This window comes from Rhinopithecus roxellana, chromosome 19, assembly GCF_007565055.1.
Source record: "Rhinopithecus roxellana isolate Shanxi Qingling chromosome 19, ASM756505v1, whole genome shotgun sequence".
NCBI lineage: Eukaryota > Metazoa > Chordata > Mammalia > Primates > Cercopithecidae > Rhinopithecus > Rhinopithecus roxellana.
The window spans coordinates 35344952-35372911 of record NC_044567.1 but is presented as its reverse complement, the minus strand read 5'-3'; the positions used below and the strand labels follow the sequence as shown (position 1 = coordinate 35372911).

The following is a 27960-nucleotide window of genomic DNA, read 5'->3' as shown; positions in this document are numbered from 1 at the left end:
GCTTTCAGAGTAGCTGGGACAACAGGCGCATGCCACCATGTCCAGCTAATTTTTATTTACTTATTTTTAAATTTTTTAGTCTTTTTTGGTAGAGATGAGGTCTTGCTTTGTTGCCAGAGCTGGTTGGTTGGTTGGTTTATTTTTGAGATGGAGTCTCCCTCTGTCACCCAGGCTGGAGTGCAATGGCGCGATCTTGGCTCACTGCAACCTCCACCTCTAGGGGTTCAAGTGATTCTCCTGCCTCAGCCTCCCCAGTAGCTGGGATTACAGGCACATGCAACCACTCCCAGCTAATTTTTGTGTTTTTAGTAAAGACGGGGTTTCGCCATGTTGGCCAGGCTGGTCTCAAACTCCTGACCTCAGGTGATCCACCCACCTCAGCCTCCCAAAATGCTGGGAGGTGTAAGCCACCATGCCTGGCCACACAGCAGGTTTTGAACTACTAGCCTGAAGCTATTCTCATGCCTTGGCCTCCTAAAATGCTGGGATTACAGATATGAGCCACGGTGCCCAGCCCTTAAGCAGCTTTTAAAAACTATCGTTTTTATTTTGAATACTTATGGAGATGGTGGTATGATAATCTTCTCAGTTTGTAAAGCCCTCTAACTGTGTAAAGTAGATCTGAAGCATTTTCCTGACCCTCACTGGGATGGTTATTTCAAGTACAAAATGTTTTCACACAGTGGGTGGTAATCTCTCATAAAAAATTTCATATTTGAATGAAAACAGCTCAATAAATACACTAATGAGCAAAAATACATGGGGAAAGAGGGACGTGCAGTTTTGACTTAACTGAAGAAACCAAGAGGAAACTGGTCTACATATGAAAATGTGATCCTGGAAAGTCAGGTGTCAAGAATTTCGAGTAGGAATCTATATGACTTGAATCTCCCCAACTTTCTGAATAAAAGTGATATTTTTGAGTATTTATAAAAAGAAATCATATTTCAGTGAAGCTTCCAGGTAAACTATCTTAAAAAAATCATATGTGAGTGGACCTTCCACGTCAATTATCTCCCTCTTTTAAGGGAGCTCCCTGTATTTCTAGCGACTTTAACTGAAATCCCTTTCAGGGAGAAATCCTCATTAGCGACAGAAGAGGGGATTAGGTGTTTTTTTCAAAGAGCTGGTATTGGAACATCTACCTCTGTGATGTCCCTGGTCAGCTATATTGTGTATGTGTTGAAACATTTTGTATTTTAATTTTCTATCATTTACTGGGTGCCTCTTCTGTGACAGAGCCACTCAAAGGGCTATTGCTATATTATCAGGTGACTGAATTCTAAATATATTCTGAAGTAGGAGATACTGTTATTGTTGTTATTACTCACGTTTTGCAGATAAGAAAGCTGAGGCTCTGAGAGGTCAAGATCACGCAGCTAACGAATGAGTCAAGACTCTCTTGCTTTAGAGCTTGTCCTCTACTCTTGCTTTTCTTTCCAAAAAACACTAAATTTTTTGTTTGTTTGTTTTCTTTTGTTTTGTTTTGAGACAGGCTCTTGCTGTCACCCAGGATGCAGTACAGTGGCGCGATTTTGGCTCACCGCAACCTCTGCCTCCCGGGCTTAAGCGAGTCTCCTGCCTCAGCCTCCCTGGCCTACACGCGCGCGCCACCACGTAAAAATGATCACGTTCTAACATTTATGCATACGAATTACAATGGAAACAAAATTAGCAAAAGCGCCTGTGCTAATGCTCAATACAATTGATGGCCTCACATTTAATCCTCACAACCACTACAATCACCTCAAACTCAAACTCTGAGGGGCTGACGTGCCCTGAGGGCACAGCTCTTATGTGGTGGCAACAGGCTCATCTCAGCGAAACTCCAAACTCCTAACAACCGCCTTCCCCAGAAAGGCTTTTCCTGACACCGTGCTTCCGGAAGTCCCGCCCCAGGAGAAAAACAGCTTCCGGAAAAATGGAGGCCAGGAAACTGGAACAGAACAAGGGGCGGGGCCGCTTGAGACGCTCTAGTATTCCTCTACTCTATGGCCGCTGATAATTGACAAGCCCCGAGCAGTAAGACTCCTTTCTATTGGATGAGCAGCCTCGCGTAGGCGGGCAGCTCGGTGCACGGCGCGCTGATTGGCTAAGTCCGCCACGCGGAGCGGCTGGGCGGTGCATGTGGCGCGCGGACTGAGGTGACGGGCGGCTTTTCTTAGTTTTAGTGAAGACGGGCGCATGTGGGCGCTTTGCTCGCTGTTGCGGTCCGCGGCTGGACGCACCATGTCGCAGGGACGCACCATATCGAAGGGATCCGCCCGCCGCCAGCGGCCGCCCAAGGACTCGCTGCGGCACCTGCGCACGCGAGAGAAGCGCGGCCCGTTGGGGTCTTCCGGCGGCGCGAACACCGTGTACCTGCAGGTGGTGGCAGTGGGCAGCCGGGACGCGGGCGCCGCGCTCTACGTCTTCTCCGAGTTCAACCGGTCAGTGCGCCTTGCCTGGGGTTCCCTCAACGAGCCACGCCCCGTCCCGCCGGGCCCTCTGTGCGGTGCAGCCTCTGAGCATCGGGGCACCTCCCAGGACTTAGGCTTCCCTACTTCACAAATGTGGTTCGCTGTTGCGGGGGTTCGTAAAGTTATGGTGGTTGGGAAATCCCAGATTCTTTGCACCCATGTGATTTCTGGGGGTCTGTGAAGAACTTCAGACTTGGGTCAGAGCGTCCTCTTCCCAACCCTAGGGCCCGGCCTGGCTGTCAGCACTTTCGGAGCTCCACCCTCTTCCGTGCACCCCAAGGCCAGTGCCAGTGTGTCTTTGTTAGCTTGTGGTGTGGACAGATTTGGTGTGTAGCCGGTGATGGGGAAAGAACCCGTTTTGTCCCAGCACCCACACACACAGGCCCCCACTCCTCTCCACCTCTCCTATGGAGGACTCAAAACCCACCATCCTAATAGCAGAAATGTGGTTCGGTAGTCCAACATGGACTTTTAATTTTTTTTCTTTTTCTTTTTTTTTTTTCCCAGCGTCTACAATAAAGTATCTAATTGGTGTCAGTTTAGTTTACAGAATAAAACCTTCTGAATGTCTTGTGTCATGTTTGTCTTTGTAGATATCTCTTCAACTGTGGAGAAGGCGTTCAGAGAGTCATGCAGGAGCACAAGTGAGTCAAGTCTCTTGCTTTTGGAGGGGGAGTTGATTACGGAGCTTGCAAGCTGAAATGAGAGGCCAGTTGTTTTTTATAGCAAAAGTGGTCTTTGTTCTCTTCATGTTATCCTGTTTAAATGTTTTCTCATTCTTAGGTTGAAAGTTGCTCGCCTGGACAACATACTCCTAACTCGAATGCACTGGTCTAATGTTGGCGGCTTAAGTGGTGAGTATATTCTTTGCAGTGTCAGAGGCTGGTGGGAAATCTCCAGGAATTTAACCTGCTTGACCATTTTTCCGAGTCTGGGGTGGGGTGGGCAGCTAGACTTTTTTTTTGTCAGTGGCGTGATCTTGGCTCACTGCAACCTCTGCCTCCTGGGCTCAGGTGATCCCCTCACCTCAGCCTCCCAAATAGCTGGGACCACAGGCCCGCCCCACCACACCTGCCTAATTTTCTTTGTATTTTTTTGTAGCGACTGGGTTTCGCCATGTTGCCCTGGCTGGTCTCAAACTTCTGGGTTCAAGCGATCCTCCTGCCTTGGCCTCCCAAAGTGCTGGGATTACAGGCATGAGCCATCGCACCTGGGCTGGAATTCTTTTTATAGCAGCCCATCAGCTGCAGCACAGAGCATTAAAAGCTGTGACTCAACAGATTTTAATATGGATACCCCCTCTAAGTGTTACCATCCACTTGGTTTCTTGGGTTGTGGGGCCAGAGATTTGTGGCAGTAAACTGGAGAGTCTAGTGGTGGTGATTATAGTTAATGTTTACCGTAGACGCATTGGCAGCCACCCACATACCCACTGTCCAGATTACCCTGTCATTTATGTCTCTCAACTGGAAGATCAGGATTGTGTTGCATCCAAATTCTGTGGCAGCCACACACATATCCACTGTCCAGATTACCCTGTCATTTATGCCTCTCAACTGGAAGGTCAGGGTTGTGTTGCATCCAGATTCTGTGGCAGCCACACACATACCCACTGTCCAGATTACCCTGTCATTTATGCCTCTCAACTGGAAGGTCAGGGTTGTGTTGCATCCAAATTCTGTGGCAGCCACACACATATCCACTGTCCAGATTACCCTGTCATTTATGTCTCTCAACTGGAAGGTCAGGGTTGTGTTGCATCCACATTCTGCGGGCTTGGTGGCATGTACAGGAAGGAGTGAAGTGTTAGACCAGTCTCCCTTCTCAGGACTGAGACTAGGGTGAGGCACTTAGGGTGCCGCCCTTTACTTTCATGATTCCTTAAATTTTGCACACTGGGTGCCTTGCTGCTTCACACTAGCAACAGTTCAGCCTGTTCTAGAGGCATTTAAAGGATATCTGATGTCCGTTACACCTCTGGCTGCATCACTTCTGCTGTGTACATCTTCCCTGGTGGTACCTCCAAAGCTGGAAGGAGACATAGATAAATAGCTGGATTAGTACAGGGTGCTCCTCCTGTTAGTGACGACAGGTCAAGTTGATGAGAGATCTGATTTTGTGCATCCTTTTTAGGAATGATTCTTACTTTAAAGGAAACCGGGCTTCCAAAGTGTGTACTTTCTGGACCTCCGCAACTGGTGAGTCTTTCCTGACACGTCTTTCAAAACACAACCTTTCCTTTTACAATGTCAGTAACAAGAATTTTCGTTTTTGCAAATCAGTCTTCTGCCTTCCAGAGATACCTGGGCGTTGAAACGCTTCCCCTTTCAAGTTAAAATGAGTTCAAAACCTGATTAACTGTGTGACCTTGAACGAGTAACTTTACCTTTCTGAGCTTTAGCTTATTGATCTGTAAGATTACTATCATGTTTCACAGAGTTGTTGAAGATTAAATGATGTAGCCCATATAAAGCACTAGATCGCTTTATTAGGTGTATGTTTGGCACCAAGTAGGCACACAAGAAAGGGCAGCTTTTGTTTTATTCAATAAATTTCTGACGTCTTCTTACCTTTCAAACCAGTTTTTTACACTCATGAGAAGTCGTGTGTATGTTGTTGAATATCATAGTTCATTTTCCAATTCTTAAGAAGAAAGTCACCAAGACCTGTTAAGTCTTTCCCCAAAATAACGTTTGAAATCCATCCATTTGTCTCTTATCGAGGCCTTCCTTATCTCTGTTTTCTGCACCTGTAAACTGCAATAGCCTCCCATATCCATTCTCGTCTTCTTGTAATCCATCTGCCACACAGCAGCCAGAGAGGTCACATTAAGACAGAAAAGTAGGCCGGGCGCGGTGGCTCAAGCCTGTAATCCCAGCACTTTGGGAGGCCGAGACGGGCGGATCATGAGGTCAGGAGATCGAGACCATCCTGGCTGATACGGTGAAACCCCGTCTCTACTAAAAAAATACAAAAAACTAGCCGGGCGACGAGGCGGGCGCCTGTAGTCCCAGCTACTCGGGAGGCTGAGACAGGAGAATGGCGTGAACCCGGGAGGCGGAGCTTGCAGTGAGCTGAGAGCCGGCCACTGCACTCCAGCCTGGGCGGCAGAGCAAGACTCTGTCTCAAAAAAAATAAAAATAAAAAAAAAAAAAAAAAAAAAAGACAGAAAAGTAGTGTGTCACTTGCCACCCTAAAGCCTTTCATGGACTCCCCATTGCAATACAATCCAAAACACCTTGATATGGCCCACAAGTCCTGTAGGCCCCAGCCCCTACCCTTACTTCCATCTGTATCCATTGCTGAGCTGTAGCTGCATGGGCTGGCTGACTCTTACACCCCTCTAACTCTCTGTCCTCTTCAGGACTTCCGCCCTTCCACAAGTTCCCTCTGCCTCTTCTAATTGCTGCCTGTATTGTTACTGAACCTTCAGGGCTCAGCTAGAGGGTCATTTACTCCAGAACTGTCTCCTTCTCCAGACAAGTTGGATCCCAGCCGTCTGTATTTTTCCTTTTCCTCGCAGAGCACTTAGCATAATGCCACTAAGCTGTTTGTGTTACCATGTTTCATTTTGTCTCCTCCACTGGCATGAGTAGAGCAAGGACTCCATCTCTTTTTCCTGCTGTGTCCTTGGCATCTGACATAATGGATACTCAGTAAATATTTGTAGTAAATGATGTTCAAAATCCTTACTAAGCTTTGTTTTATGTTGATACCCATTGGTAACCTTTTAAATACTTGAATAGTTGCTGTGTTCTACATTTGTTCAGCCATAACTGCTCATTTCTTTGCTTTTCATTAGGAAAAATACCTCGAAGCAATCAAAATATTTTCTGGTCCATTGAAAGGAATAGAACTGGGTATGTCTTTGTGATTCATTGTCTGCTAATTCTAACTCATATATGCCCTGACCTCTCAAATTAGAATCCATTAAAAAATCAACATTAAACCTCAAAATCAAATGCTTCGTCACCGTGAGAATTTTTTTTTTTTTTTTTTTTTTTTTTTTTTTTTTTTTGATAGATGGAGTCTCGCTCTCTCACCAGGCTAAGAGTGCAGTGACGTGATCTCGGCTCACTGCACCCTCTACCTCCTGGATTCAAGAGATTCTCCCACCTCAGCCTCCTGAGTAGCTGGGACTACAGGCGCACACTACCACGCCCAGCTAGTTTTTTGTATTTTTAGTAGAGACGGGGTTTCCCCGTGTTGGCCAGGATGGTCTCGATCTCTTGACCTTGTGGTCTGCCCACCTCAGCCTCCCAAAGTGAGAAAGTGAGCTAGCACACCCGGCTGGAGATGGGTTTTCTAAATAGTGACATTTTTTGTCCTCCCACCTCATGCTGCAAAAATAGGGGCCAGGTTGGCAGGAGTGATTGAACAGCCGATGCATGCCTGTGTACATGCTGTGTAGCATTCTCCATCCAGACAGCAGGGCTCCTGCCTCAGTTCCAGAGGTGCTTCTCCTCATTGAGTTGCTTTGAATTGGGGACGGGGGTGATGAGGGGCTCCTAAAGGTTTTGTGGCCAACTTTGTACGTTGAAACGCAGCTCCAGCTGTGTAGCAGATGGGAAGACTCTTGATGGGAAGAGGCCTCACTGAGGATGCTAGCAGGGCCCTTGTCCTGGCACTGGTGTGCATCTGTGGCTTGTTAATACTCTTCTTTTATAGAAACACTAATACTTTGTTTCAAAATATACATCAGCTCTTCTGGTTGAGATGATGGGTTCCCTGGCTTCACAATTCTGTTTGTTTACTTGGGCCTCTGAAAGTCGAGTACTAGTTTCTTGTTTTTACATTTTTAACGGATAGTCACCAATGATTATAATGTCTTTTCATCTGGCTGTAGTAAATATAAATGGCTGACCAAAATACACTTTTATTTATTTCCTAAAAATGGTAATCTCCTTAGAAAGTCTGGTTTTCATGTCAGATTCCCACTGTAATTCTGAGGCAGTTCAGTTGCTCAGTGGTTGGTGATCCTGGAAATTACTCTTCCCACACATCTTCACTGATGCAATCGCTTTGCTGTTGTGTGCTTTTCTTGTAGCTGTGCGGCCCTACTCTGCCCCCGAATACAAGGATGAAACCATGACAGTTTACCAGATCCCCATATACAGTGAGTATGAAAGCCAGGTTTCCCAGGAGGAGGGTGTAGGTCCGAGTAAAGAAAACATGGCGGCCGGGCGCGGTGGCTCAAGCCTGTAATCCCAGCACTTTGGGAGGCCAAGGCGGGCGGATCACGAGGTCAGGAGATCGAGACCATCCTGGCTAACACGGTGAAACCCCATCTCTTCTAAAAATACAAAAAATTAGCCGGGCATGGTGGCAGGCGCCTATAGTCCCAGCTACTCGGAGGCTGAGGCGGGAGAATGGCATGAACCCGGGAGGCAGAGCTTGCAGTGAGCCGAGATCGTGCCACTGCACTCCAGCCTCAGCGACACAGCCAGACTCCGTCTCAAAAAAAAAAAGAAAAGAAAACATGGGTGAACATACAAACTGAACACTTGCTTTGGACACCCTGTTTTGTGTTCTGAGCATGATTAGAAAATTTAGCTGAGGAATTAAAATGTGGCTCCTGCCCTTAAGGAGCTTATAATCTTACGGATAAGCACGTCTAACTCATGCCCAATGTTAGTGATTATGCTTTGGAATATTGGATAATCAAGCACTCTCAGTAAATAGATTGCATTCGAGTTTGCACATTCATTGCTTGGAGGTTTTTCCCACAGGCGTTAAGTACCCTCTTGATCAGAGGATCATAAAGAGGTTTGCACAGATAGATTTTTAAAAATAAATAATGATTACAGCAACTTAAAAGGGAGTTAGAAGCTCCTACACATTCTGAAGTACCAGGGCCAGATGATGTGGTCTTAGCTTAGGAAAAGAGTCAGTCTTGCCCTTGAGCTTGGCTAAAGACATTCTTGTCTGGTTTTACTTATATATGAAGAGAGTACCAAGCAGTAGGGGTATTTCCTTGATAGTGCTAACTAATGCGATGCATACTAAGTAGTGCTGATGGGTAACAGACCAGAGCACCCAGCAAAGGCCAGAGAAGTCCAGAACCTGGCAAGGAGATGAGGCATATGCCGACTGAAGGCAGAAGGTAGCAGGGAGGGGAGGAATGAGCCGGAGCAATGGCACAAGTGCTCCTAGGCCAGTGTTGTGACGGGTTGATCAGCAGTCCCATTGCCTGACTCGCTCCTCCTGCTCAGATGCCTTCTCACACCTGATCCCTGCTGTAGCCACCTCCAGCCTGAGTTGCATCCCTCTGTTGTCCATTTCTAGCACCCTGTTCTTCGCTCCATTGCATGTGACAGGTAACTTTCACGTGTCATTTGCGTGATCCATGTTAACATGCTTAGTTTTGCTGACCATCGTTTTTTCAGTGCCCGGCAGCCCATAATGAATGAACTTATGTTCATCGTCGTTGCAGCCGTGCTTTAGCTTCTTAGAGCAGCGAATTTTTTTCCCTTGATCTTGAGCCTTAACTAAATGTAAAACGAGGCTCCCTCTGGAGATAGGTACCCTTTAGGCCTATGTTTTTTAGTGGGAGTGATAATAAATACGCATGTCTACAACTCACATGCTGTTTAGATAACACATTGTTGAGCTGGTACCATGGCCAAGGCTGTGAGCTAAGCGGAAACATAAAGATTAATGGACGTAAGTGCAGCCCAGAAACCAGGGAGGAAGTTAACTAACTAGTTATTTCCTACTGTATAGTGAAAGGTGTGCTGATTTCATTGGCGTTCTGGCATTCCCACATATAAACATCTGGGCCTCGACTCTCCGCTCACCTTGTGCAGTGTGTAATGTGGTGTCTGTACTGACCAGGTGAACAGAGGAGTGGAAAGCACCAACCATGGCAGAGTCCAGAAAGGCCTCTCGGCAGGCTCAGCCCAGAGCGATCTTCAGACTCCGAGTCAAATGAGAATGAGCCGCACCTTCCCCATGGTAATAGTATAAACAAAACAGAGCGGCGGAAAAGCTTGTGTTTTCTTAATTCTCTGCCTCGTAATGCTTGAAGAGAGTCGTTATTATAAGAAAGCCACGTGTGTAAACAGGTTCTTCTTCCTGGGCTTGTTATGACTTGGCCCGTTGGGGGGAATGAGAAGGTTTGTTGTGAAGGTGGCAGCCTGAAGCTTTAATAACAACCAGTCCACAGTTTTGGCCACCCAGGGTCTGGGTAAGCCCAAAACTGTGTTCTGTTTTCCCAGAGGAGAACAGGGCCTGACAAATGTATTCATTTTGTATTTTTCATTAATGTAACTTTCATGCAAATTTTCCGTTAATGTGGAAACTAGAACTGCTAAGCCAATGAGACAGTCAAATCATTGGGAGGATCTGCACCTCCTTTTCCAGAATGACAGCCCACTGGGAGACAGAGTTAAAAGTTCACGTTTAGATGTAACTCAGGAGTTGGGCTGCTTCAGGAGTTTGCTGTCCTTAACAGAAGACCAGCGCTGGCAAAGCTCGGCAGCTCCTCTTTCTGTCCTGAGGTCTTGTCTAGTGACTGAGAACCGGCTGACCCCTATGTGCTGTCCTTACTTGGATGACACTGGGTGAAGACTGACCCCAACATTTGCTCTGCAGGCCTTTGAACTTCTGTGTTATTTCATGTTATATGCATTATAAAGCACATTACAATATATTTTTCTCTCTCTTCTCCAGTCCTAGGTGAAATGTGTCATTTAAAAAAAATTTCACTTGCCATTCTAAAGTTTTTCTGGCGAGAGTTTTGTGTTTTTCATTTACCCAAAAACATCTCCACATAAGTAGGGGGAGAAAAGTCTTCTTGAGTGTATTAGTGTCTTCAGCCTTTGTATTGGGACAGTAGTGTCCATTTAATTTTTATGCGGGGTGAAGTTAGGTATCAGGTCGTAATCAGTTTGTGATGTCTTGACAACTTTCACATTTACCTTGTGATAATTAAATGTGTTTTTCCTCAGGTGTTAGCCAGAGAAGAGGAGTAAGGGACCCTTCCCTGGTTGTAGCTTTCATCTGTAAGGTAAGGGAGCTTTTCTAGAGGGCTGTACCTGACTGGGGGCTTGGTCAGTGACCTCTAGTTTGCACTTTTTCAATAATTTGAGGGTAGCTGCTCCTGTTACCTGAGACAAGAAGAGAAAGCAGATCTTCGAAAAACTGACAGAAGTCCAGGTGCAGTGGCTCACACGTGTAACCCCAGCACTTTGGGAGGCCAAGGAAGGTGGATCACGAGGTCAGGAGTTCGAGACTAGTCTGACCAACATGGTGAAACCCTGTCTCTGCTAAAAATACAAAAATTAGCTGGGTGTGGTGGCGTGTGCCTGTAATCCCAGCTACTTGAGAGGCCAAGGCAAGAGAATTGCTTGAGCAGAGGAGGAGGTTGCAGTGAGCCAAGATTGCACCATTGCACTCCAGCCTAGGTGACAGAGCAAGACTTCATCTCAAAGAAAAAAAAAATTCTATAGAAATGATACTGGCAATGAGCCTGCAACAAGTATTACTACTGACCTTTCATAATTGTCGCCACTTGTAGGTTTCAGAGTTTAGATGCTCTGTTTCTCAAAATAACCCCATGCTTTTATTTCCTTTTACATTTTTTTCCAGTGCCCTGTCAGCCTCCATACATTTTTTTTTTTTTTTTTTTTTTTTTTTTTTTTTTTTTGAGAGTCTGTCTCCATCACCCAGGCTGGAGTGTGCAGTGGCATGATCTTGGCTCACTGCAACCTCCACCTCCTGGGTTCAAGTGATTCTCCTGCCTCAGCCTCCCAAGTAGCTAGGATTATAGGTGCATGCCACTACACTTAGCTAATTTTTGTATTTTTAATAGAGACGAGGTTTCACCGTGTTGGCCAGGCTGGTCTCACTCCTGACCTCAGGTGATCCACCCGCCTTGGCCTCCCAAAGTGCTGGGATTACAGGCGTGAAGTACCATGCCTGGTCCGTATTCTTTTATATTTGCCAACAATTGGTCCTTTTAGAATTCCGAAATTATTGAAGGCAGCTGTGTTTGTTTTCCTTCACCTCCATCAGGCCTTTGTTTGAAGTCAGTTTGAACTCTGTTGTACTTTATTTCATTCCCCTGCAATAGCTAAGGTCTAACATCAGATTGATTGGAATATTAGCTAGCATTCACAGAGGCCTAGATCTGTAACTCTGAAATTGGTCAGATTCCATTAAAAATTTTTGTTACAATAAGCAGGTTTGTAAGATCTGACTAGTGGCTTATTTTTAATAGAATTACACATTAAAATTTTATCAATACAATTTGCAACACATTTGTCTAAATATGTGAAAAGATTTCATTGCCTTTTTGTGGGCTTAGATTATTTTTTAATGTTGATTTTGAAATACATTTGGAATTTTTATCTAAATTCTAAAACCTACAAGTGAAAATAATAATGAAAGTAAGTAGTAATTTTAGTGGCAAGATCATTGCCGGTATCATTTCTGTCGATTTATTTGAATAATGTGATTTTCATAGAAGTTAAGTACTATTGTTAACAGGCTTATTACTTGTGTGTTTTTGAGTTTTAGACAGCAAAATCATTTTTTAAAGTTTTAAAAATATTTTTGATAATCTATGTTTATACTGTCTGGTTTTTAAACTGTTTTATATGGTAATCTTTAAATCATATTCCTGCTTTTTCCTGAATAGGTAACAGTGAGCATGATGAGAAGTGACAAGCTCACTTTTACACACCCGGGCAGTTGCCCTATTACCAGGCAGCCGTTCCTGGGGGCTGCCAGCTGCCTGCCCTGGCTTTTCCATCTCCTTCCTTGCTGTCTTCTGCTGCTGCTTCTGAGGGCTGCTGTCACTGGATTAGCCCGTAACCCATTTCCCCTCTTCTAATTAATTTGCCACTCTCAGGTGGGGTTTTGGAAAGCAGTAAAGCTGAGCTAGGTCAAGTTCCAGGAGCCTCTTGGCATGAGGACCTGAGAAACTCATCTGATGGAAGACCTTGGCTTTAGGCAGCTGGTGCACTGTTGGGGCGTTGTTGGCTGCGTTCTGGCTCTCATCAGTCTTCCAAATACTCTGCATTCCTCAGAGAGAAACATATCTCCATGGGTTGAGTTCAGCTCCAGGGACATGGGTTTCCCTGCCTTAAGTCTTCAAGTACCTTTTTTTTTCTTTCTTTCTTTTTTTTTTTTTCATTTTTTGAGATGGAGTCTTGCTCTGTCGCCCAGGCTGGAGTGCAATGGTGTGATCTTGGCTCACTGCAACCTCCGCCTCCCGGGGTCAAGCAATTCTCCTGCCTCAGCCTCCCGAGTAGCTGGGACTACAGGAGCACACCACCACGCCCAGCTAATTTTTGTATTTTTTTAGTAGAGCTGGGGTTTCACCATGTTGGCCAGGATGGTCTGGAACTCTTGACCTTCTGATCCGCCTGCCTTGGCTTCCCAAAGTGCTGGGATTACAGGCGTGAGCCACCACGCCCAACCTTTGTTTTGTTTTGTTTTGTTTTGTTTTGTTTTGTTTTGTTTTGAGACAGAATCTTGCTCTGTCGCCCAGGCTGGAGTGCAGTGGCACGATCTTGGCTCACTGCAACCACCACCTTCCAGGTTCAAACGATTCTCCCAAGTCAGCCTCCCAAGTAGCTGGGATTACAGGTGCTTGCCACTATGCCCGGCTAATTTTTTTTATATTTTTGGTAGAGACAGAGTTTCGCCATGTTGGCCAGTCTGGTCTCAAACTTCTGACCTTAGGTGATCTGCCAGCCTGGGCCTCCCAAAGTGCTGGGATTACAGGCGTGAGCCACCACGCCCGGCCATGAGTAACTTTTTAACTTCAGGGAGTTAAAAGAAGACGCACATAGTTGATGAAGATTTAAAGGAGAAAATGAAAATCAAATGTCATTTGGCACTCAAAGGCCTACATGCCATTTCTGACTTTTTTCTGTTACTGTGTGTGAAAATTTTTTTTTCCCTATAAAATGATTATGAAGTTTTCTGATAGAATTATTGTTTGCCTTTCTAAAATAATAACATATTACAGATTTTTTTTTTCTTTTTTTGAGACAGAGCCTCTGTCGCCCAGGCTGGAGTGCAGTGGCGCGATCTCGGCTCACTGCAAGCTCCGCCTGCTGGGTTCCTGCCTCAGCCTCCCAAGTAGCTGGGACTATAGGCGCACGCCACCACGCCTGGCTAATTTTTTGTATTTTTAGTAGAGACGGGGTTTCACCGCCTTAGCCAGGATGGTCTTAATCTCCTGACATGATCTACCCACCTCGGCTTCCCAAAGTGCTGAGATTACAGGCATGAGCTGCTATGCCTGGCCTATTAGGGATTTTTTATTGTAATTTTTCTCCAAGATAAAAGCAATGACGTTATATTGCCAAATAATTGAAAAATACAAGAGAAATAAAAATCATCCATCTTTTTGTTAGCCTGTCACTGTCATTGAAATATTATGTTACATGGCAGTTTGCTTGCTGGTTGCTCTGTTAGGCAGTGCTCTGGTGACATTCCTTTAGCCATGGAGGAATGTAGAATGACAGAACAGTGTTTCTCCTCGATGATACTTGAAGGATATTTATTAACTTTCATATTGAATTACATTTTATTAAATTTATAATAAGTTAATGCTGGGAAATAAAACACTGATTTAAGTCATTTTGGCTTTTAGTACTAAAGCATTTGACAATAAATGACTTCTTCAGAATATGGTATACCTTCTGAAAGCAATAAACGTGTTTTAATGAATTGTAAGCAAATAACATTTTTTTTTTTTTGAGACGGACTTTTGCTTTTGTTGCCCAGGCTGGAGTGCAATGGCGCGATCTTGGCTCACTGCAACCTCCGCCTCCCAGGTTCAAGTGATTCTCCTGCCTCAGCCTCCTGAGTTGCTGGGGTTACAGGCGTGCACCATCACGCCTGGCCAATTTTGTATTTTTAGTAGAGACGGGGTTTCTCTATGTCGGTCAGGCTGGTCTCAAACTCTTCAGGTGATCCTCCCGCCTCAGCCTCTGAAAGTACTGGAATTACAGGCATGAGCCACCGTGCCCGGCCAACATTATTTTTTGTTTTTAATCTAGAAAAATACACTTCTAAGAAAATTGATTAAAACCAAACTTCCTCATTAGCCGCTAAAATCACATTTATGTTCTCTTTGCTGCAGCTTCACTTAAAGAGAGGAAACTTCCTGGTGCTCAAAGCAAAGGAGCTGGGCCTCCCAGTGTGAGTGTGGGGGGTGAGGCTTCTTGGGACCCATTGGGTACACCTTTCCACTTAAGGAAATCCCATTTCACGGAGGCCGTGCCTCTTCATTTCAGTGGGACAGCTGCCATCGCTCCCATCATTGCTGCTGTCAAGGAGGGGAAAAGCATCACTCATGAAGGAAGAGAGGTGAGATGCCTGGTTTTCTTAATGATTCAGCAGTTACAGGTAGGGTCTGGAATGCTGGGCAGATCTATCTGCTTCAGGGTCTACAGACACCACTTTTGAAGGACGTAGAACAGTTTGGACATCACTCAGCTAATTGACAAAATGGCCTCTTTTATCTGTGTGTGTCCCGCATGTCAACACGGCTACATTTGAGCATTTTTGTAGATTGTCCTTCTAGGATCTGGTCATCCTCCGTAAAGGGTGCATGCTTTCCCTGGTACTTGAGCTCAGGACAGTGTCTAACAACAGACCCCATATGGATGGGCCTGGAGTTTATGGTCCAGAGGAATGTCACCTTATTCTTTGTCAAGATTTTCTTCTGACTTCTAAGGAGATTAGGACCAGTGGCCACAGACTGAAGAAAACCTTAATGCCAAGCCTCCTTTCCTGGCCAGTGTAGGCCCGAAGTGCCTCAGCCTGACAGTTACCTATTTAGGTATCCACAAAGAGACCAGAAGGGTGTTGATGGTGATGTGTAAAGTTGGTTTTGTGCTTTGTTTACCTCTCAGCCCCTATGTCATGTTAGCAGTTGCATTGAAGGCAGTTCAGTTTGGTGGCTGAGCTGTGACCCCAGTGGACGGGCTTACTTGATTTTGCAGATTTTGGCTGAAGAGCTGTGTACTCCACCAGATCCTGGTGCTGCTTTTGTGGTGGTAGAATGTCCAGATGAAGGCTTCATTCAACCCATCTGTGAGAATGCCACCTTTCAGAGGTAATGAGGGGTCTCTAGGGTGGGAGAAGTGAGAGCTGAAGCACAGCCCAGCATCGACATGGGCATCTTGTAGCAAGAGCCGTGTTTCTGGGAAGGCCCACTGTCTGGGTTTACAGTTCAGAGGCCAGGACTCCTGCCTTAAGTCACTGTTGGTAGTTGGTGGGCTCCGGTGTCCACAGCCTCAAAGTGAAATTAGAAAAGATTGAAAACTAGAAACCACTGAGGACTCGAAATTCAGCTAGAGCTCTTACAGCTCTTATACTAGAAGAAATTCTAGGACTTTTTTGAGTTCTAACTAATGCCCAGATTATTTTGAACTGAATTAATTTTCTTCCATTACCTGCATTGAAACAAATGAGGTGGGTCAGAGTGTGTGAGACTGTCATGGTCAAGAATCTGTGTTATGGGATGGAATCACAGCTGGGGAATGTCTTTTGGGCCACCAGCCACTCTGTTTTTGTCCTCCATCAAAGTTAAGCAGTTTTGCAATTCAGCTTTCCCCCCAGGTGGAATCATCTTTGACCCACGTATCTGAGTTTGAGTCTTTTCCCACACTCGTAATGGTTTACCTGTATTTTTCCTGTTCCTAGTTTGTATGTACCTGGATTTTTTCACTTGTTTTTTTCTACTTACCACAACAAATCCTTTTGGGCTGCTGTACCCCTTCCAAGTCAGAGTGTTAGGAGTTCTTTCGTGGTCCGCTTTATTCTCTGTGGGTGAATGTGGGTGCCCCGGTAGCCCAGGCTTTGTATTTTAATCAAGAGTTGGGCAGCAGAGCCCAAAACTCATTTCAGTGAATGAGATGTCGTTTGAGAGCCATGTGCGGATACGTGGTGATGGTGGGGTAGATAAAAATAGCTACCGTGTGCATTTCTTTTTAAAGGGAACTGGAGGGACACGCATCGGCATGTTAGTAAGTGCTCTGTTGTCCAGGTGGTAGAATTTCAGACGATTTTCATTTTCCGTGCCTGTGTCTCAGGTCCTCTGGAAGACAGACACCAAGGTGGCATTGGAGGTGTAGGAGGTTTATTCGAGGAAATGCTCATGAGAGAGAAAGGAGAGAGGGAGCAGGAGGAGGCAGGGAGAGCCTGGGTCTGGCTTTGCAGGTCAGACCCCTATAAGGAACTGCAGTGCTGAGAAAGGATCAGCCAGGCCGACTGGAAGGCCCAGAGCAGAGCTTGCCAGATAGAGGAACCCCATATCCATTGGAAATGGACCAGCAGCGGGGTCTGCTGTGAGAGCATGGCCTGGGTGTGGAGCCTGTCACCTCACTGCAGTGCTCACAGAGGGCCGCACGATGCCCCTCCCTGACTGCATGGTCCCTGTCTTTGTGTGTCCTGAGTCTGCATCACTTTGTAAAGCCCCACTTTTCTGCCCAGGTACCAAGGAAAGGCAGATGCCCCCGTGGCGTTGGTGGTTCACATGGCCCCGGAATCTGTGCTTGTGGACAGCAGGTACCAGCAGTGGATGGAGAGGTATGGAGCCCAGCCCAGCGGCACCTGGGGTAACTCTTCTGGGCAGTGGTGGATTCCCCTCTCCTCCCCTCTTGCTCTTTCAAACGCTACCTACCCTTCTGCGCCTGCCTAAACTTTCTGTGGGATTCCTGCCTTCCCAGAATTCTAGGCATCCCAGATCTGTGCCACGCTTCTGAAGACAATGCACCGCTAGGTGGCGCAGTGTCCACACGATTCCATTTATTTTACACCCTCCACACTTTTCAGGGTGTCTGAACAAATACTGCCGTTTGGTTGAGGATTCCATCAGTGAATCCCAAAGAAGAGATTGCAGATATAAAATGACAGCTTCCATTTACTGAATGCCCACTTTGTGGGAGGCAGTGTGTGAAATACCCTTCATTTCACTTCATTTCCTCTAGGGTCATCCCCAGCAGCCCTGGGAGGTAGATGTTTAGTCACTGGAAGGAGAGGGAGCTTTACTTTTTCCTCAGGACATCGCTGGCCAGGGCCAGGTGGAGGCGTATGAGTTGAGCTCGGGTGCGGGGTGACGTTGGGCTGCTTTTTGGCCCCTGCCTGTGTCTCCCCATGTGGCCCCTTTACCTGCCCCTCGCTGCATGGCCTGCTCTCCTGCTGTCTCTTTCATTCCTCAGGGTTTGAGTCCCCTATTTGTATGCCGTGGACATCTGCTTTCTCTTGTTTTTCCTCTCTGTCTTCCCAGCACACCTGAAAGGCAGCTGAGCTAGGGAACACCGGGCTTTGAGCCAGCAGGAGTGGGACCATGTTTGGCCACGTAGTAACACTGCTTGGGGCAAGTCACTGAACTGTTTGAACGCCTCATCCACATTACCACTCCCGAGCTCAGCACCACTCCTCGGGGAACTGCTTCCTAACAAACGCTGCAAATGCCGGCTCTGTTTCATCGCAGGTTTGGGCCTGACACCCAGCACTTGGTCCTGAATGAGAACTGTGCCTCAGTTCACAACCTTCGCAGCTACAAGATTCAAACCCAGCTCAACCTCATCCACCCAGACATCTTCCCCCTGCTCACCAGTTTCCCCTGTAAGGTAGTGTCTCAGACCGGCCCCTTGTCGGCCCAGCTCTCACCCCCTTTCTTTCTCTCCATGAATGCATTTTGTCTCTTTCAGAAGGAGGGCCCCACCCTCAGCGTGCCCATAGTTCTGGGTGAATGCCTCCTCAAGTACCAGCTCCGTCCCAGGAGGGAGTGGCAGAGGTCTGTGCCATCTTGAACTAATGGAATCGTCTCAGTCGGGTTGGGAAACATTTCTGTAAATAGCCACATAGTAAATGTTTCAGGAGGCTCTCCAGACCATATGGTCTCTGTTGCAACTATTCAACTCCGCTTTGAGCACAAAAGAGCCACGGACAATAAGCTAATGAATGGGCTTGGCTGTGTGCCAATGCGAATTTATTTAGAAAAGCAGCCTACTCCAGGCTGGGTTGAGGTGGGCGGATTGGGGCCAGTAGTTCTCCTTTTCTAAAATTGCCTTGCATGGAAATAGCAGTGATAGAGCTCATGTGTTTCACAGTATAGAAAATAAGAAATGTATGATGAACAAAGTCACCCATAATCCTGTAGCCCAGAGATAATGGTTGATAACATTTTGTGTTTCTTGATTCGTGTGTGTGGGTTTATGGCCTGACAGTCTTTTCCTGTGTCACTAAATAGTCTTAAGTAACAAGATTTTTATTGGTATTCCAAATAGGGATGTTTACTCATTTGGGATGTTTCCAATTTTTGGCTGTTTTAATGAAACAATAAATGTCTTATATATAAATCTTTGATGGGAAGTCTGTTCCCTTCAAGTCATTCCTAAATGTGGGATTACCGGGCCAGAGTGTGACAGTTGTTAAGGTACTTAATAAATGTGAAATGCCATCTTGAAAGCCTCTTCCAGTACACTCCAACCAGGAAAGTGAACAGCCTTACTGCCCTACATCTTAATTGTCATTTTTTTTTCTTTTTGAAATGGAGTTTCACTCTTGTTGCCCAGGCTGAAGTACAGTGGTGCGATCTCAGCTCACTGCAACCTCCACCTCCTGGGTTCAAGCAGTTCTCCTGCCCCAGCCTCCCGAGTAGCTGGCATTACAGGTGCCTGCCACCATGCCTGGCTAATTTTTTGTAATTTCACCAGAGACAGGGTTTCACCATGTTGGCCAGGCTGGTCTCAAACTCCTGACCTCCCAAAGTGCTGGGATTACAGGCATGAGCCACCACGCCCGGCCTGTTTTAATTTTTAAAGATCTGAACCTTGATTTTAAGCTGCCTGCCCACTCCACAGTGTTTGTATTAGAATAGAGCATGTGCTGGATTATGACTGGATGCTGTGTGCTGTTGAGGTTGGATACTTGGGGCCCTTTAAAAGACTGTAGTAGCAAGACTCGGGCCCACAGCGACATCACGGGGTTAAAGAACCTGGTGTCCATTTGTCGGCATCTGCACAGGCTCTTAACACACAGCAGCGATTCCCAGCCCTAGCCGACATTCACATTTACCTCATGCTTGTGAAAAATAATGCACAGGGCCTGCCCCAGACCTAGTGAATTGCATCTTGAAAGTTAGGCTTGGGACTGACAAGCTCCCAGATGATTTTAATGCTCTGCCAGGTTGAAGAGCTGCCTGTCCAAGAAGTTGTCACTCCGTGTAATCTGGGGCTTGCTAGGAAAGTGAGATCTCAGCGTAGAGCTGCTGAATTGGCTTCTGCATTTTGCCAAGTTCCTGGATGTGAACATGAGTTTCAGAGTCACTCCTCTCGGGGCTCTGCTTCTCAGCTGGGACCATTTACCCCTTAGAGGATGTTTGGCAATGTCTGGAAACATTTTTGGTTGTCACAGTCCAGGAAGTAGAGGTTGGGGTCCTGCAGCAGGACAACAGCACTGGCCACAGAGAAAGAAAAAACCGTCTTGCCCTGAGCATCAGTAGTGACTGGCCCTGAGGCAGAGCGAGGCAGCCTCCAAAAGGCGGTGGAGCAGAACTGCCCCAGATCCTAGTCACTTACCCTTCAGTGTTGATCGGAAGAAACTTCCTGCAGATTGTCCCCCTGAATTTATTCTGGACATCCACATTAGGGTCTGCTGAGGCCATATACGCCGTCCGTCACCTGAGATGCTTCTCTCTCTCCCTGCAGGGATGCCATTATTACTTGCAATCCTGAGGAATTCATAGACGAGGCGCTGCAGCTTCCCAACTTCCAGCAGAGCGTGCAGGAGTACAGGAGGAGTGCACAGGATGGCCCAGCCCCAGCAGGTGAGTGGGAGCCTGCAGAGCAGCCTTTCTTTCCTGGGCTCTACCCCTGCTGCTGTTTTCATAGCATTGAGTAGAGTGCTGGTGGGGCGCATTCTAACCTGGCTTTTCAGTTTAATCCAGGGCTTCTCTACTTTGGCTCTATGTTAGAATTATGGCCATTGGAGGAGGGGGCTTTGTGGAGTTTCAGAATCCCAATTCCTGGCTGGGCGTGGTGGCTTACGCCTGTAATCCCAGCACTTTGGGAGGCTGAGGCGGGAAGATCATGAGGTCAGGAGATCGAGACCATCCTGGCTAACATGGTGAAACCCCATCTCTAATAAAAATACAAAAAGTTAGCCGGGTGTTGTGGTGGGTGCCTGTAGTCCCAGCTACTCGGGAGGCTGAGGCAGGAGAATGGTGTGAACCCGGGAGGCGGAGCTTGCAGTGAACCAAGATCGCGCCACTGCACTCCAGCCTGGGTGACAGAGCAAGACTCCGTCTCAAAAATAAAAAAAAAGAATCCCAATTCCACCCAGTCAGAGCATTTGGCGATGGCACCCCAGTATTCTTGACAAGGCACACACTGAGTGAAACAGTTTAGTGAGCGCCTGTGGAAAGAGCTTTGAACAGGGACTTGGCTGGCAGGGATCTCGTCCTGGCTTTATGGATGCACATCCCTGGAGGATCTTGGCCACGTCACTCAAGTGAGGCTGAGGGCCGGGCATAGGCTTTGGAACCATCGAGTCTCGCTGGATTTGAATCCTGACCCTGCCTCTTACCATCTTCACTGGAAACCTGGGCCTCTGAGTCTGTTTCTCCCTTGTGAAACAGAGCATTTCCTACCTGATAGAACTGGGAGGATGAGACCGAATTGCACGGTCTTGCAGTAAGAGCTGGATGCAAGGCACACTCTGCTCTCTTGAAATAAATGACAGTTCCCAGCGTAAAGAAATGTCATTTTTTACATGTAAAGGAATGACAGCAATTCTTTTGAAGAAAGGACTGGAGAATTTATTTGTTCTTCTTCTCAGCCCTTTGGTGACAAATAGCCTGTGGGTCCCACACTGGTGTGAAGTCCTTTGTGTGGCGGCAGTTGCCAGGGGCCTGCCAGTCCCCTTCCTGGGAAGCTGGACGGAACTGTGTTGCTTACCCATCTGTCTTAGTGTGTTTTTTATTATTATAAAAGAATATGTGAGACTGGGTAATTTATCAAGAGAAGAGGTTTATTTAGTTCATGGTTCTGCAAGGTCACGGCCCTAGCTCCCAGTGAAGGTTTTCATGCTGTGCCATAACATGGCAGAAGAGGGCAAGTAGGAAGTGGATGCTTGTGAAGATGGGAAAACCTGGGCTGCACCCTGGCTTTATAACAACCCCCTCCCCCGGGAACAAATCCATTCCCTTGAGAAGTACTCCAGTCTCCTGAGAGCCAGTAGTTAACTACTGCAGCTCCAAGCCACTCAGGAGGGTCCCTCCCCGTAGCCCAAACACCTCCCACTAGGCCCCGCCTCCCAACACCGCCACACTGGGGAACACGTTTCCACATGAGGTTTGGGGACAAACCAATGATACTCAAACCGTTGCACCTTCTCAGGGCTGCATGCTGGCTCACTTTTGACCCAAAGGAACGGATTGTTTCACATGGATTTTTTCACAGAGAAAAGAAGTCAGTACCCAGAAATCGTCTTCCTTGGAACAGGGTCTGCCGTCCCGATGAAGATTCGAAATGTCAGTGCCACGCTTGTCAACATAAGGTATGCTGCTCTCCCAGGAAGCATCCTTCCATCAAAGGCGTGTTTACTTTTTAAACAAAAGTACTGCCGCACTCACCAGTCGATTTGAAAATGCAGCGGTATCAAGCCCTGTCACTTGTCATGTCGCCTGGAGTGTCCAGGAGAGGAGCGTGGCCTTACTGCATTTTATAGCCTCAGTAGCAATGTTTTACCCTGGGAATCACCACAGTTCATCCCATGATGTCTTTTAATAAAAATAGCTGATATTACTTGTGTGCACTACACCTAAGAAATCCTCTCGTTTAGTTTTTACATTAATCCTATGAAGTGGTGAGTAACTCCCCGTTTTGTTGATGGGTGAACCGATGCTCAGAGAGGCGGCTTGCTGTAGTTCCTACAGCTGGTAAGTGGGCATCTGAAGTTTGAGCGGGGACTTGGAGTCTTGATTGCTACCTGGTATTGTCCCCCAGCTATCTGCTGCTAGTATGGTAAAAAGCTTTAGGGTTTTGCATATTTGTGTTCAGCCCCTTTATTGGATTCCCCTTGACATGTTTTTTTAGTCGATTCTTTTGGGTTTGCCTGGGATCGTTTATCAGCAGAGAGATGAGTCAAACGTGTTGTGAAATGTACGTGTTACCTCTGCAGATAGTATGTGAAGAAAATAAGATTGTGCATTAGTAGGTTTGTTTTTAAATTTTGCTTTGTCATCTTAGATGCTAGTGATGGATGAGAAACAAGCAAATAGTGCATTAAATACATACAGCAGTGACGAGCTGTGCCCTGACATCAGAAATACACAATCTGGGGTGTGTTTCTCTATGGTTGAGGACATGCAGTAAAGCAGCTTGGAGTGAGCCGGCCTCTCCCGGGGGCTGAGATCTTGGGGGAAGAAGGGCTTTTTGAGCTGCTGACCTGACCCCCCCTGCGAGTGGCTTTTGAACCGGCTAAAGCCAATGGGAAGGTGCTGTTGCCACCTTGTGTCCCGACTCCCTTTTCCCCAGAAGGTCATGTCTCAGCACTGAGGCTTCTCTCTGCAAAATGAGTGCAGCCCTCTCCGTCTTCCTGCTCCTCCCAGAGAAGGAAGAAGGCCAGAGCAGGTCAGCACTCTGTCTGCCTTGGGGCAGAGCTTCTGAAATAGACTGCACATCAGAATAGCCCAAGAAGCTTGTCAGAATCCAAGCTCCCAGAGCCCTGCCTCAAACCAAGTCAGAAACCCCGAGTGACACCTGGGAGTCTGCACTCACTAGGTCCATGAATGAAGCACCTGCAGCCCGCCCTGCCCCAGGTGTCTTTGAGGACATGAACTGAGGAAACCCCGACTGCATGCAAAGGGGGAAAAGTCTGATGGCAGCTGGACCTAGAAACAGCAGTCTCATGTGGCCCAGTGTCTGTCCTGGTATTCTTAAGAGAGGCTGTGGCCACAGTCAGTCTGTGTAGTCAGATTCATTGTTGGGACTAAATGCTTTAAGCCTCCTATAAACTTTTTTTTTTTTTTTTTTTTTGATGCCCAGCCTCTGTGTAAGTATACTTGAAAGGGTTTCAGGGTTCCATGGATAATTCTTTGCTGTAAAGAGGATGACACATGTAAAATTACCTTTACGGTTCAATTAATTGGCTTTTATATTAACTCCTCAAAGAAAAGCACGAGAGCCAGAAATTTCTACAGCCGCTTCCTGGTCTTGTCCAAAGCAGACATCAACCTCTGAACTGTCAGCAGCCCTCCCAGTGGCGGTGACTCTCTTGCTCTTCTCTTCTGTAGCCCCGACACGTCTCTGCTACTGGACTGTGGTGAGGGCACGTTTGGGCAGCTGTACCGTCATTACGGAGACCAGGTGGACCGGGTCCTGGGCAGCCTGGCTGCCGTGTTTGTGTCCCACCTGCACGCAGATCACCACACGGTGAGTGTTGGGCTGGACCACAAAGCTGCAGCCTGGAGGAGGCACTGCTACACTGAGTTGGCCCTTTGGCCGCATCTTTTCCTCTGCTTCCCTAACTTGCCCAAGCTTTTGTTACTCATCTCTAGCTAGGAAATGGTCTTTTACAAAACTCAACATAGTCCTTCTGTGCCACAGGAATGTCTTCTATTTCTATGTAGTTCCTTTCCTGCAGCAGGACAGGTTTGGGTTGACCCAGCCTGCTTTGAATTTTGAATCTCACACGGCCTGCTCAGAGGAAGCTTTGGCCAGAGGCAGGAGGTGTGGCTATGAGACCCTCACCTTGGTCTCCTGGGGTGCTGGGCCCTGGGCCATTGCCCTCTTCCCAACACAGGTCCCGTTGCTTTCTGCCTGTGACATTTCAGGGTCATGGCGCAGGGGGCTTAGCATGTGCCACCCCCACTGCGGCTGTGTTAGAGGCTGGTGGGTGACATAGGGCTGGCAACTCCTGCAAGAGGGAGGGCTGCAGACCCTAACCCAAAGGAGATCGTCCTCGGGCCTGGCTAATGGATGTTTCCTGTTTCCTTGCCAGGGCTTGCTAAATATCTTGCTGCAGAGAGAACGAGCCTTGGTAAGTGCGGCACTTCGTCTGCGTTTTGAGTTCCAGTGGTTTACACATCGTCCGCCAACGCCTCTTGGCCTCCAGCGTTTATTGAGATGTTCCATCGTTGAGTCAGCACTTGGAATTTTTGTTTCAGGCGTCTTTGGGAAAGCCACTTCACCCTTTGCTGGTGGTTGCCCCCACCCAGCTCAAAGCCTGGCTCCAGCAGTACCACAACCAGTGCCAGGAGGTCCTGCACCACGTCAGGTGAGCATCCAGGGCAGCCTGGCCCCTGGGGTGTTGCTCGCTTCCACCTCCTTCAGAAGCTCAAGGTTGACACTGGGGCAGTTACCACTATCCCCCAGCAGCCTTGCCCTTGACATTGTCCCAGAAGGCAGAAGCAGGAGAGAAGTGCCCTGGCTGAAGGACAGACACCATTAGATAGTTCCCATGTCATGCTTATTTTCTTAGAAGCATGTCTTCCCAGTCCTCATTTGAGTTCTGAACTGCTTTCTAAACATGGCCCAGCTTTTCTTCATGAGACAGTTCCGGAGCCAAGCACCCAAATAGTGGCTGGCACAGAGACTGTCCATACCAGGTGTGTGGCCAGCGGGAGGCGGCGCCATCCTCATCCCAAGGGGAAGGAGTCCCCTCTGCTGGAGTCGCCTGTGGCTTGTGCTGCCTGAGCCGGAGGCAGCAGTCACCTGCTGGGTCTCTCCCAGTGGCCCAGAGGCTTGGGTTTGGCTCTTTGTATTTGACAGCTGTTTCTTCATCTTAGTGACTATGATTTCCACCTAAGAATGATTTTGGGGTTCTCCAGCCAAAGACTTAAACTTTGGTTCTAGATGTCCAAGAAATGTTTGTTATCATTTTAAATGTTTTGTCTTCTTACAGTATGATTCCTGCCAAATGCCTTCAGGAAGGGGCTGAGATCTCCAGTCCTGCAGTGGCAAGATTGATCAGTTCACTGTTGGGAACATGTGATTTGGAAGAGGTAAAGGGCACCGCCGCAGGCGTTGTGGGGGCGAGGTGGGGAGCAGAGCTGCAGAGCCCTCCAGCCCCGCCCTTTTAGTTTCAGACCTGTCTGGTGCGGCACTGCAAGCATGCGTTTGGCTGTGCGCTGGTGCACACCTCTGGCTGGAAAGTGGTCTATTCCGGGGACACCATGCCCTGTGAGGCTCTGGTCCGGATGGGTGAGTACAGGAAGAAGCCAGCCACCGTGAGGTTGCTCTGGGGTTTGTGTCGCTGGAGGTGAATGCAGCTGAGCTTGCGGGGAAACAGCAGCGGAGGCAGGAGACTCAGGTTCCCACCCTCAGAGTCTCTGGTTGTCATCCTAATAGGCAGACCCAGGGCCAAGGGAGCCGAGTGTTGACGCCAGGAAACAGCATGTGACTGAGGCCTGTGTGCTGCTCTCGCAGAGAACTCCGCCCTGATCCTTGTGCTTTTTCTCCAGGGAAGGATGCCACCCTCCTGATACATGAAGCCACCCTGGAAGATGGTTTGGAAGAGGAAGCAGTGGAAAAGACACACAGGTAGCAAAGACCGGTTAGTCCTTGTCACCCATATCCTCTCCCTCCCCTACTACGTGACACTGAGCAGCCATCATTTGTGTCTCCACTGACGTGCTGCTGCCCTGCTTCCTATCAAGGGCTATGGGGGCTTCCTTGACCTGTGGCAATGCTCACAGGCCCTTGGCCTTTATTTTTGCAGAATTTTTTAGACAAGGTTCTAGAGTGAGGCACAGTTTTTATGTCAGAGAATTCCCAGGGGAAGGTGGGGGCTGGGGGACTGAACCTTGGGCTGTTGATTTCAACGAAAGAGTGCATTACCCCAGGTGGGCCCTGTGCTTTCTCTTGGGTGCCCTCATGGACAGATTTGGCAGCCAACACAGAGGGTGGGCTTCATTCAGGGGAGTGTGTGAAGGTTCTGGCCCTCAGGGGAGATTGTGCTGGCTATGGAGGTGCCCGTTAAGAAAACCCACCAGCTTCCCCAGGTACCCTGGCAGTTGACTGCCAGGGTCTGTGCCATTCTTTGCAGTCTTGCACTTGGGTTCAGCTTCAGTCTGCTCTGTCCTTTGCCCACAGCACAACGTCCCAAGCCATCAGTGTGGGGATGCGGATGAACGCGGAGTTCATCATGCTGAACCACTTCAGCCAGCGCTACGCCAAGGTCCCCCTCTTTAGCCCCGACTTCAACGAGAAAGTGGGAATTGCCTTTGACCACATGAAGGTCTGTATGTCACGTGGGCAGCACGGGGCGGGGACGGGGCAGGGAGACGGGATTCTACACACTGAGTAGGACGGTGAGCTGGAGTTAGCTTTCTTCTTTGGGGCCACCGTGGGAAAAGGGTATCTACCCGTCACTAACCAGGTCGAACCACACTGGGTTTGCTGGTGAGACCCACTTCCTACAGGGGCCAGCTAGTCTTCAGTCTCAGTCCGCTGGAAATTTCTTAAGAGTCTTTTTAGGCCGGGACTGTGTGCATTTGAGCCTCAGCACAGACCTGTGAGACAGGTGGTTGCCTCTTGTGAGTGGGAAAGCCAGGCCTGAGCCTTGGCCTTCCGGAATGAAGGGGCGGGGCCCAAACCTGACCTCCTTTTTCAGGAGCTTGATTTTGAGAGCATCTGGACTGCTTTCCCTTCCCTCTCTGGAGGCCCTTAGCCAGGCCTGGGGAGACTCTGTCCCTTCTTTAGAGGGCTCCTTCCATGCCATGCTTTTTTCCATTTCAACTGTGACCTGTTGGCTTGTGCGTAAGGAGGGGCGTTGGCACTGCTGTGTGAGCGCATGACGACATCTCTCCCAGCTCCTGTCCCCACCTCTGCCCCTCTGAGGCAGGTCGTTGCCTTCTATTGTGTCTTCTAGGTCTGCTTTGGAGACTTTCCAACAGTGCCCAAGCTGATTGCCCCACTGAAAGCCCTGTTTGCTGGCGACATTGAGGAGATGGAGGAGCGCAGGGAGAAGCGGGAGCTGCGGCAGGTGCGGGCGGCCCTCCTGTCCAGGGCTCTGGCAGGCGACCTGGAGGATGGGGAGCCCCAGCAGAAACGGGCCCACACAGAGGAGCCACAGAGCAAGAAGGTCAGAGCCCAGTGAAGATCTGGGAGTGACCCTGAACTCTGAAGGCTGTGTGTCTTCTGCCCCACGCACGCACCCGTATCTGCCCTCCTTACTGGTAGAAGCTGAAGAGCACGGTCCACCCAGGAGGCAGCTCAGGATAGGTGGTATGGAGTTGTGCCGAGGCTTGGGCTCCCAGATAAGCACTAGTCTATAGACGCCTCTTAGGACTGGTGCCTGGCACAGCCGCGGAACAGGAGGCTGCTACACGGAAGCAAGCGAATGAGCTAATTTCATTTCAAGACAGTATTTAAAGAAGTCATGGAAACAGACGGCAGCACCTTTCCTCTCGTCCAGCAAAGTGATTCCCTGCACGCCAGAGACAAGCAGAGTCGCAGGCACACTGGGTCTGAGTGTCCGAGACTCAACGAAAATAGTATTTCAGCTGCAATAAAGATTGAGTTTG

At 48.0% G+C, this 27960-nt stretch overlaps 1 protein-coding gene and 1 long non-coding RNA gene across 5 annotated transcripts in view; one reads left to right on the top strand and one right to left on the bottom strand.

Moving 5' to 3' along the window:
* LOC115894725 overlaps nt 1-1862 on the bottom strand; it is a 98319-nt gene extending 96457 nt beyond the window's left edge. Inside the window, exon 1 of the long non-coding RNA XR_004054868.1 lies at nt 1332-1862. This is a non-coding gene — a long non-coding RNA (uncharacterized LOC115894725). The remainder of the gene's footprint in view (nt 1-1331) is intronic.
* A 204-nt stretch (nt 1863-2066) lies between these two features.
* Nucleotides 2067-27960, top strand: ELAC2 (elaC ribonuclease Z 2). 4 transcript variants are annotated; one of them, XM_010370560.2, is made up of 24 exons: nt 2067-2429; nt 3053-3103; nt 3243-3313; nt 4593-4657; nt 6262-6319; nt 7507-7575; nt 9294-9413; nt 10409-10467; nt 14560-14618; nt 14714-14786; nt 15425-15537; nt 16917-17012; nt 17920-18058; nt 18143-18225; nt 20141-20259; nt 21893-21989; nt 23728-23866; nt 24435-24473; nt 24601-24710; nt 25338-25437; nt 25516-25636; nt 25897-25975; nt 26528-26672; nt 27306-27960. In XM_010370560.2, exons 1-24 carry the CDS (start codon nt 2185-2187, stop codon nt 27531-27533), a joined length of 2478 nt encoding a protein of 825 aa, XP_010368862.1. In that variant the 5' UTR covers nt 2067-2184; the 3' UTR covers nt 27534-27960. The 4 variants fall into 4 exon arrangements, with proteins under 4 accessions (XP_010368862.1, XP_030778769.1, XP_010368861.1 ...); XM_030922909.1 differs by having other exon boundaries at nt 21830-21989; XM_010370559.2 differs by having other exon boundaries at nt 18140-18225.